At 45.8% G+C, this 10,788-nt stretch overlaps 1 protein-coding gene across 1 annotated transcript; it reads right to left on the reverse strand.

Annotated features, from left to right (window-relative positions):
- Window positions 1-9,228: 9,228 nt before the first annotated feature.
- Window positions 9,229-10,263, reverse strand: LOC140068700 (jeltraxin-like). Its single transcript, XM_072114093.1, has one exon. It carries the CDS (start codon window positions 10,248-10,250, stop codon window positions 9,651-9,653), a length of 600 nt encoding a protein of 199 aa, XP_071970194.1. The 5' UTR covers window positions 10,251-10,263; the 3' UTR covers window positions 9,229-9,650.
- Window positions 10,264-10,788: the final 525 nt, after the last annotated feature.

A 10,788-nucleotide genomic window follows, 5' to 3' on the forward strand; every position in this document is an offset into this window, starting at 1 on the left:
ACACTTTTCTGTGCTGATCTCTACCCCACTGAGTGTCTTAAGAAAATGTCCCAGAAAAACATCAATATCTAGAATTGTATAGAGTGATCCTTGGAACTGTCCTCCACTTATTACATGGAGATAATTTTTTGACTTGTTTTTTTCTTTTAGGCCTAGAAGGAGAGATTGGTGGAGATTGAAGTGTTTGAGCAAAAGCAGCAACAAGAAAAGGTGAGTAACAGTTTATCTTCATACTGTAGTGTTCTCTAGGGGGCGCTCTCTGGAAGAGTTTAGTAAATGTATATGCAGAATGCTCTTCATAGTGTTACAATGTTCTGGGCACCAGGGTCTCCACTATTCTAGCCCATGTAGTGATATCATTATTAATTAATTTTTATTTTTCAGAACAAGCAGCAGAGGAACCAGGAGACCTTCACGGTAAATAAATGACTTTGTAAAATCTGCTTTACTCCTTCCCTATGAGACCACGTAGAGATGATGGTAGAGGGTCTCCACATCAGGACTTACCAGTCACAATGTCCCTTGGTCACGTCTCCTGCAGGTTCATGCGGTTCTTCTTCTGCTGCTGCAGCCCAGACCCTGTTCAATAGAAGAACCATGTGATGCTGGTTTGGCCATCCTGGGAGAAGACAGAAGGGTCGTCATGAGAGAATTGAGATCCTGTTCATTCTCATACAAAAGTCCATCTCCATGACCTGCTGTGGCTGAAGGTTGCACAGAGGAGATGTATAATTCTCACTGTGTTGGATGCCAAACTATGTTTATAAATGTGTAGGTAACTCTATTACTATAGAACTGTTTGCTAATCATACTATCTCCATTCTCTCTGTATACCTTGCCTGTCTTTCATCTTTCTTTTCTTGACTATTTAGACCCTGAGTCTTGCATCTGATTTCATCCCTGAGCTCTTCTGTGTGGATGGAGTTTGGACTTCCCAGTCTGCCCAGTGCCCAACCCCAGAAAATGGACTCCTGTGCATGCGCCTTCAATCTCTGATTGGTGATTCTCATGCCAGTATCGAAGTGGATGGACTGGGGACGAGAAGAACAATCATGAAGTGTATGTAGTCTTCTGTGTGCGTTCTGGAGCAGGAGGATGCACATATCATTGGATGTCATGCCCCCACAATCCAGGAGGTAGACGGAAGCAGCTGTGTCACCTTGATGTCCATTTACAGACATTCATATCTCATGTAGAAAGTGCACCAGCCACATGTCTTCTGCCCCAAATAGCTTCACTTACATGGGGACATTTACCTGACCCAACCGACAGAGCAGTCATTCCAGATCTTAGAAGACATTTGTGCATTCACAAAGGGATAGGACAATTCTACCTCTTCCACTTCCCGAACTTTTGTTTGTTTGTAAATTCAGTGCCACACGAGTACCAAAATGTTTAAATAAAGGATAAAACAATAAAAACATTGAGGTTATTTTTTCAGTCTTTTGCACTCCCTACAAAACAAAGGCTGTGGTTCCTCCAACAAAGACTCAGAGCGGCGGATTGCCCCCTAGTAGACCACCCCTGTCATACTGTACTCTCTGTCATCCAAGAGGGGTTTACTAAAGGGATGGCGCTTCAATTAGGAGCTTGTCACTAAAATATATCATAACTAGAAGAAAGCCTGGTCCCCTCTGTGGTAATGGATGGTGGTAGCTAAGCCCCTATGTGTCGTTTCAGGGACAATATTGCCAAACAACATTAGGATGGATTCAAATATTATTTTATATGTCAAGAAGACAAATAACTTAACTTGTTCTGAAGTCAAAAAGCTCTAAATATTGAAAACTTTTCATAAAAAACTTGAATTGTTTTCCCAACGTAGATCTTTGCACATGGCCAAAAATCTATGTTGGGAAAATGTTTCAAGAATTGAGAAGACGAATATCCTCCCATCTAAGCTCGGTTCATACAGACAAGGAAACTTTGTTGGCAAAACATGTCAAACTATGCCATGACGGCAGGATGGATCACCTAAAATTTTGGGCTATGATCAAATAAAACCAGGTCCAAGTGTTCTGACTTGACCAATGGGTCTCTTTAGGCCATATCCAAGTTCTTTTCTTTTTAGATATTCTTTTCTACATGCTCTACTGATCTTAGAGGTTGTCAATCATATATATATATATATATATATATATATATATATATATATATATATATATATATATATATATTATGGGGCAGATTTACTTACCCAGTCCCGTCGCGATCCCGCGGTGCGTTGTGCGATGAGGATTCGGGCGCAATTCACTAACATCGTCGGATGTTCCGATGAATTCGGACTGAGCGCGGGATTTAACTTTCAAATTGTGTCGCAAGACAATGCACTTAAATACACCGGGAAGAACAAGGTGGACTTCGGCGGACGTGTTTGGGGTCACATGCGACACATGCAGGATATCGGGTGCACGATCTTAGTGATTCGCGGAAACTGTGCATGCTCGTCAGGGAGCGCACATCGGGGATCGTGCAGGGATGGGTAACTATATCTGCCCCAATGTGACTGAATAGAATATATCACATGCAGACTCCAAGCTCATGCGCGGGGATCTCGGCGCAAACACATTAGACCTTCCCTAGTACGGATATATTATCAACAGCCTGCGCTAACAGCGGCATACAGAAATGTAAGTTCAGCCACATGCGTATACTGTAACAGCAGTGAGACTGTTGAACTCTCTGCCGCAGGAGGTTGTTATGGTGGACTCTATGTACATGTTCAAGAGAGGCCTGGATGACTTTCTGGAGAGAAAAAATATCACGGGTTATGGGGATAAAACATTTATTTAATTCTTAAAGGTTGGACTTGATGGACTTGTGTCTTTTTCCGGCCTTATATACTATGATACTATGCTATGATATTCACCTGATTGAGTAGCAATTTGACCAATGGGAGGCTCTTCTGAACGTACATTCCACTGATCGGACATAGAGAAGTATCTATTGGTTACTAAAGGTAACCTGACATCATGATTGACATCCCAAGCGGAGGCTATATTTAGAAGTACGGAACAGGATTCCCTCACTCTTAGCCACTGTAGCCCTGAGGACGCCACGGATGCTGCAAAACATGTCTGGGGGGCTGTAATGTTCTGTTAGCTTTTATTTAGCGATCATAGGACCCAAATGATATAGATGCAAATAGTATAAGATAGTGGCAGAAAAAAATCTGAGTGTGTATGTATGAGTGGAATACATGTGCCTAAGGCTCTAAAGCAGGGGTCTCAAACTCAATTTACCTGGGGGCCGTTGGAGGTAGATTCTGGGTAAGGCTGGGCCGCATCAAGTTTTCCACACAAAATGCGCTTACAAAATATCATTATTCAGATTCAAATGTCATGGCGTCTCCCAGCGCAAGGAAAGCCCCATGCTGGGAGACGTGTTTTCTCTATGAACGCGTCCTGTGTACCGAGGGGTCCCAAGCTCCTACCGCACTGAGCCCAGTCAGGGACACTCCATTCCATAAAAACTCCTGTACAAAAATAATTTTTTTTATTTGCCGGCAGCCATCGCTGTGAAAGCACCCGCGATCGGTGCTAGCACTGATCGCGGGTGTTACCGGTAAGCAGTGGCGTAACTAGAGTCCTCTGGGCCCCAGGGCAAAATTCCCAACAGGGCCCCCCCCCCAGTATGCATAAAAACATTGAACACCATCCACCAGTAGCAGTAATCAATGTCCCCCCCCACCACCAGAAGCCATAATCAATGTCCCGCCTCACCAGAAGCCATAATTAAAGTCCCCCCCCACCAGTAGCCATAATCAATGTCCCCCCCACCAGTAGCCATAATTAAAGTCCCCCCCAGCAGTAGCCATAATTAATGTCCCCCCCACCAGTAGCCATAATTAATGTCCCCCCCTCCAGCAGTAGCCATAATTAATGTCCCCCCCACCAGTAGCCATAATTAATGTCCCCCCCTCCAGCAGTAGCCATAATTAATGTCCCCCCCTCCAGCAGTAGCCATAATTAATGTCCCCCCCACCAGTAGCCATAATTAATGTCCCCCCCACCAGTAGCCATAATTAATGTCCCCCCCAGCAGTAGCTATAATTAATGTCCCCCCTCCAGTAGCCATAATTAATGTCCCCCCCAGCAGTAGCCATAATTAATGTCCCCCCCAGCAGTAGCCATAATTAATGTCCCCCCCAGCAGTAGCCATAATTAATGTCCCCCCCAGCAGTAGCCATAATTAATGTCCCCCCCAGCAGTAGCCATAATTAATGTCCCCCCCAGCAGTAGCTATAATTAATGTCCCCCCTCCAGTAGCCATAATTAATGTCCCCCCCAGCAGTAGCCATAATTAATGTCCCCCCCAGCAGTAGCTATAATTAATGTCCCCCCTCCAGTAGCCATAATTAATGTCCCCCCCCAGCAGTAGCCATAATTAATGTCCCCCCCCTCCAGTAGCCATAATTAATATCCCCCCAGCAGTAGCCGTGATTAATGTCCCCCATAGGTAATATCCCCCCAAATTTCCTAACTTTCACCTATGCCCCCCCAAATAGAAACAGGGCCCCATATACTTAAGCAAGATAAAAAATAAAACTCTTACCTAGTTATCCCGCTCCTCTTCGCGCTCTCTCTTCTGCAGATCGGCGCAGGCGACGGCTGATGACGCGTCTGCCAGGTCAGGTGCCGGGTCATGGACCTCAGCAGACCCGGCGCAGGCAGACGTGTCGGCGTCTATGGATGCGATGGGTGGGAACGGCCGCTGAGGTGGGTGGGACGGTGGGCGGATCGGGGGCCCGTTCTTATTTTGAATTGGGACAGCTCCGGGCCCTCCCTGATCCAGCGCACGGACCAGATACAGAACAGTCCGTGCGCTGTAACGGGAAGGCCCGCGGCTGTCACAATTTAAAACATCTGCCCGCTGGGCTGCGCCGAGTTATCAGCGCAGCGCAGGGGTCAGGTGCGGGCCTCTGACTGACCATGGGCCCGGTCTCAGTCGCGACCCCTGCGACCGCGATCGGTACGCCACTGCCGGTAAGCCTTTGCTGCAATATGCAGCAAAGACTTACCGGCTGAGCCCTCTCCATGCAGCGCGACCAGGTGGGGGCCACAAAATATTGTCCCGCGGGCCGCAGTTGGCCCGCGGGCCGCGAGTTTGAGACCCCTGCTCTAAAGTGTGAGACAGTGGAGACATAGTGAAGAGTGTCCATATTGATACAATCATAATGCTATTTACTATCAACATTATTGAGAGAGCAACATTGTATCATTTTCACTAGATACAACTGACAAATGATAACTCAGGACTGACACCTAGGGGCTCAGGAGAATAACTTAGTACCCGTTTGTGATCCGGTGATACTTTCCTCTCTATACACACCACTCCGACCACGGATTTATATCTCTATAATTGTATTGATCACTCTAGATCCTGGTGATTGTTTTTTGTTGCAGTTTTTTGTTGTGTCATTTACATTATAACTTTAAAGAGAATAAATCAAGATAAGCTTTTATATACACGCAAGTGTTCTGACTTGACCAATGGGTCTCAGTGAGTCCATATCCAGGCCTTTTTTTTTGTAAAATTACCCAGAAATAAATGTGGACCCAGTTAAAATATATCAACGCTTCTGTTTTTGCTATCAAGGTAATAAGCTCACGTAGGCTCATAGGTTGGCGCTGTAGTGTACCATGCGGCAGTACTACTACAGATAGTACATTCCCGCGCCGCCGCACGGTACCGACAGCCGACACATGAGATGTGAAGACATGCGACACACGTATGATCGTACACTGATGATGGGTAATGGAGCTAATACTGGTCCTAAACTCTGGCTATGATAACAAAGATCAGTGTCCCAAGTATCGCCCATAGGCTATATTCACATGACCGTATGGGGGACGTATATACGGCCGCCCCCCCCCCATAGACTGCAATGGGCGCAGAGCGCCATATGGAGCGTTACAGTGCCGCACACGTGCCATCGCATGGCCAGGAGACATGTCCTATCTTTCCCCGGAATACAGCGCCATGTGCCATACATCGCTATGAAGAGGGGCGTTATTTCCCTTACAAATAACTAGTTTCTATAGGTGGTGCACATCGTGAGTGTATTTTGCAGTGTGTGAACACCACTTTCTGTTAAAATTATAGTGGAATATCAGGTACTGATGGATTATCCTTAGGCTATATTCACACTGCTGTATGGCGGACGTATATACAGCTTACATATATACGGCTTATATATGCACCATATAGACGGTAAAGGGGGAACAGCGCTGTATGGGAGCGGTACGGTGCAGCACATGTCCTATCTTTCCCCTGGAATACAGTGGAGCTCACCCCCTCCTCTTCTCCCCAGCCCCGACGTGTGCCCACCATACTACGTGCTACGGTTTAGTATTTCTTACTTGATCAAAAACCAACTTACATCTTACAGATTGTTATGTTGTCGCAGTTGGTTTCCTCTGGAACGATGGCCGACACTATGGGGGTCATTTACTAAGGGCCCGATTCGCGTTTTCCCGACGTGTTACCCGAATATTTCCGATTTGCGCCGATTTTCCCTGAATTGCCCCGGGATTTTGGCGCACGCGATCGGTTTGTGGTGCATCGGCGCTGGCATGCTTGCGACGGAAATCGGGGGGCGTGGCCGAACGGTAACCCGACGGATTCGGAAAAACCTCCGCATTTAAAAAAAAAAATTGGTCGCACGGGCCATACTCACATGCACCACGATGAAGACGAGAACTCCGGGGCACCTCGGCGGACTTCGGCGCAGCAGCGACACCTGGTGGACATCGGGCGCAGGACCTTCATGAATCGCCGGAAAACCAGAACGCTCGTCAGACAAGCCGCCGCTGGAACGCGAATGGACCGGGTAAGTAAATGTGCCCCTATGTATGCAAAAACCACCATGTTCCATCAATATCCAACTGCTTATGTCCAAGCGTATAAGGACCGTCATTTCCTGTAAACCAGACATTTGATGCTCTTTAATATATTATTGGGGTCTTACACTGTGTTCATGTGCTTTATAGCGGCACAGTACTTATGTGATCTATGACATATGAGTATCACTCTTGTATATTCGGATGAATGACTTATCTGTATAGAATATATTTATTTTTGTATTATTCATTTTTTTGTAGTATCCGATAAAGGTCCTTTTGGACCGAAATGTCATATTTGTATTTGTATTTGGATAAAAAGAACAGCACTGAAGCATTGGATGATGGGGTTGGGACCCTATAACAGCATGAAACTTTAATTTGGTGGAGCTCTGTAATAATATTTATTGCATTCAGGTTATGACATGCTGGTGATTGACTGAGGACAATATTCAGGGTGTTTCCCCAGTTACATGTGTGGCACCGTACCGCTCCGTACACGGGGAGAAGAACATGTCCTATCTTTCCCCGTGTACCTGGCCTGTATGCCGTGCATCTCTATGGAGACGGGAGATGCTCTGGACGAATTTACCCTAATTATTATTTATTGCATTCATGTCGTGACAAGTCAATTAGGTCAATGGGCAGGGGAGTAACTACAGTGGTAGCAGCCATAACATCCGCTATGGGGCCTCTAGTGTCAGGGGGCCCCATCATCTGACCTGACACTAAAGAGTGGAGGATATTCACCATTATATACGTATTACGCTGCACATTGTACAGAATAATATGTTTATAGCATCATGGCCGGCGCCAGCACCCGGCTTACCCGGGCAAGTGCCGGGGCCCCAGAGGTCCCCACGGCACAAACTGGCAACATAAGTAAGCTCAATTACATCGGCATACTTCGCCGATGTAATTGAGATAAGCGCCGTACTCACAGAGCCGGACCGGCTGACAAGGGGCGGCACCGCAAGCGGACCCCCACACAATATAAGTGCATCGGCGTTGCCGATGTATTTCTGCCGCAGAGCGTCTACTACTGTTCAGGACGCTGCCGGCGTGATGACGTCACGCCGCCAGCGTCCCTGCTGCTGCACGGCAGACACTGCTGTCACTCGGAAGATGTAGAAGATGTGTGCAACGCTTCAGGTAAGTTAGCGTTTATTATTTTTAGCTGGTCACTAATAATGTGTTTTTTATTAATTCATGGAGCCTGTCTGGGGGGGTATATTAATTAATGGAGCCTGGGGTGTATATTAATTAATGGAGCCTGGGGGGGGGTATATTATTAATGGAGCCTGGGGGGAGGTGAATATTGGAGCCTGGGGGGAGGTGAATATTGGAGCCTGGTGGGTATATTTATTACTGTATTCTGGCTGGGGAGGGGTGTATATTAATTAATCTTAAGGTTTTGCGTTTTTAATGCCACCACATGAGTTCACTGCTAAGGGGCCCAGTGAGGCACTGTCACCCAGGGGCCCACTGAAACCTGGAGCTGGCCCTGTATAGCATATATGTGATGTGTCTATAGTTTATTATGTGAATATATTATATCTGTATATCTATGCAGTACGTTTGTATGATGCTCTATATGTGTGCGTATGAGTGTAAAAATGTATAAATGTGTGTAATATGTATACTTTTAAAGGAAACCTACCACTTGAAGTGGCAGGTTTCTGATGGAAATACCGGGCACCAGCTCAGGGTGAGCTGGTGCCGGAGCTTATTTTAGTTAGTGTTTTAAACCGCGGCATCGCGGTTTAAAACACTTTTTAAACTTTATAGCCGGCGCAGGCAGGTACGCGCTCGGCGCTTACCGTGCACGCGGCTACATAGGAAGTGAATGAGAGCCGCGTGCACGGTAAGCGCCGAGCGCGTACCTGCCTGCGCCGGCTATAAAGTTTAAAAAGTGTTTTAAACCGCGATGCCGCGGTTTAAAACACTAACTAAAATAAGCTCCGGCACCAGCTCACCCTGACCTGGTGCCCGGTATTTCCATCGGAAACCTGCCACTACAAGTGGTAGGTTTCCTTTAAGTGTGCCTTGGGGCCCTGCCTCTACTAGTTAAGCTCCTGTCAATGGGTACATCCGGCATATACATCAGGAGCTGAACATATGCAGAAAACATGGTGTGAGCCTAGCCTAAGAAAGACCCTTACAAATTCCTTATCCACAACATGATCTTATGGGGAAATCCCTTCTGTATGGATCTAATAAGGGCTTAAATATGTTTGAGATGGGTACAAATGAGAACAGACGCAATGCTGTAAGATGGTATTTATTAACTAGAAGGATAGAGTGAAAGAATCATAGGTTCTATAAGGAGTTAATACATAAGATGTGTAATCACAGGACAAGTGAACCTAGAGGACGCCATGCTAATTTGGTTTAGATTTTGTAAATTGAAAGTTTCCCTGTTGTAATGAATTTCCATGGAATGGGAAATCCTACCTGAAATATATCCTTAAGGCTTCAAATCAGAATAGATCCAACGGGTGATCATTGGTGAAGAATTGAGATGAGTGGACCCGTAGTTTCAGTTTGTGTTTGGAATTCGAGTTCGGCTTTGCTGAATCTATGGCTGGGTTGGCGGCCATTTTGAGAAATTGACGCCCCTTGCTACTAGCCATGGTGTGTTGGCAATCATGGCCCAGACTAGTAACAAGGGGCATCAATTTCACGGAACGGCTGTCCGGCCACCAATTTGGCAATACATCTGGGTCTCAAGACCGAAAAAGAATGTCCAACACAAACTGAAGCTACGGTTCTGCTCATTTCTAGTGAAGTGATAGAAATGTCTCTTGTTTATAATTCAACATACAATTGGCTTTTTAAGACAAGAATGGGCCCGTAGACTGTGAAATTCTCACTGTTCCAGTTGTACATATTTCCAGAATAAGAAAATTGATCAGTTAAAAAGACCCTAATAAATGTCTCAGGCAGGACACTAAACCACATATTGACATCACACATTTCCCCTACAAAGGCCTGATTAATGTCAAACCCACCACCGTATGAGTCCTGCTCCTGCCCAAGGACAACACTCATCTGAGGTCCTATGGGAGATCTGGTCTTGGTCACTCTTCTAGGGTAACGCTTGTTGTTGATCCACAGTTGGAGGAGACCATTAGTAGAGTCCCAGGTGACACAGATTGTTTTCCAGTAATTAACATCGGGATCCACCTTGAAGTAAATTTCTTCATTATTTATAGTGATAGAAAAATTGTTTGGTGGGTAGGAGTAAAGAAGGAAGGCGTTGTCTCTGTAAGGGGTAGCTAGAGAAAAAATGGCATGCTCTCGGGTGAGGTCAGTGTAGGAGCGAAGACATACTGTGATTTGGTTTAAAACGACTTCCGTTGGCTTCAGAGACACGTAGTTGGTGTTTGATGCCTCGGGGAAAAGCATAATGGTTTAATAACTCACCACTGAGGGAAAAAAAAGGTATGTTAATAGTCATCATCAGTACTTTCTGGTAATGGAGGGAATTTTTGAAGAAAGAAGAGCACTATATATGTATGCAGTGTCGGACTGGTCCACCGGAGTACCAGAGGATCCTTCGGTGGGCCCTGGCTCAACCTAATAGTGAACCCCAGAGGTCCATCAGAAAACACCACAATTTGAAGGCTGCTAGAGTATTTTTCCTGGCGGATAATGAAGAGTGAGCCCCCAGATTGATTCTCTCTGGTGGGCCTAAGGAAACCCAGTCTGACACTGTATGTATGGGGACACTAAGATTGCTGGCATTATATCAGGGGCGTAACTAAACACCATGTTTTTAGACTTCTTGTCGGTCATACTTAGTACTAAGGGGGGCTTCCTTTCAAGGTAGCAAAAGGAGGTATTGTTTTCCATTTAACACCTTGGAAAACTTATTTGCATTCTTCCCAGAATTCCCTAGTGGAGCATCTTCGGCTTTAAGTCTCCACACGCCTTTAAGGTGGCC

The sequence above is a fragment of the Engystomops pustulosus genome, chromosome 7, assembly GCF_040894005.1.
Source record: "Engystomops pustulosus chromosome 7, aEngPut4.maternal, whole genome shotgun sequence".
NCBI lineage: Eukaryota > Metazoa > Chordata > Amphibia > Anura > Leptodactylidae > Engystomops > Engystomops pustulosus.

Excerpts from the sequence above, each read along its gene's own strand:
- LOC140068700 (XM_072114093.1), bottom strand. The coding sequence starts at position 10,250 with ATGCTTTTCCCCGAGGCATCAAACACCAACTACGTGTCTCTGAAGCCA.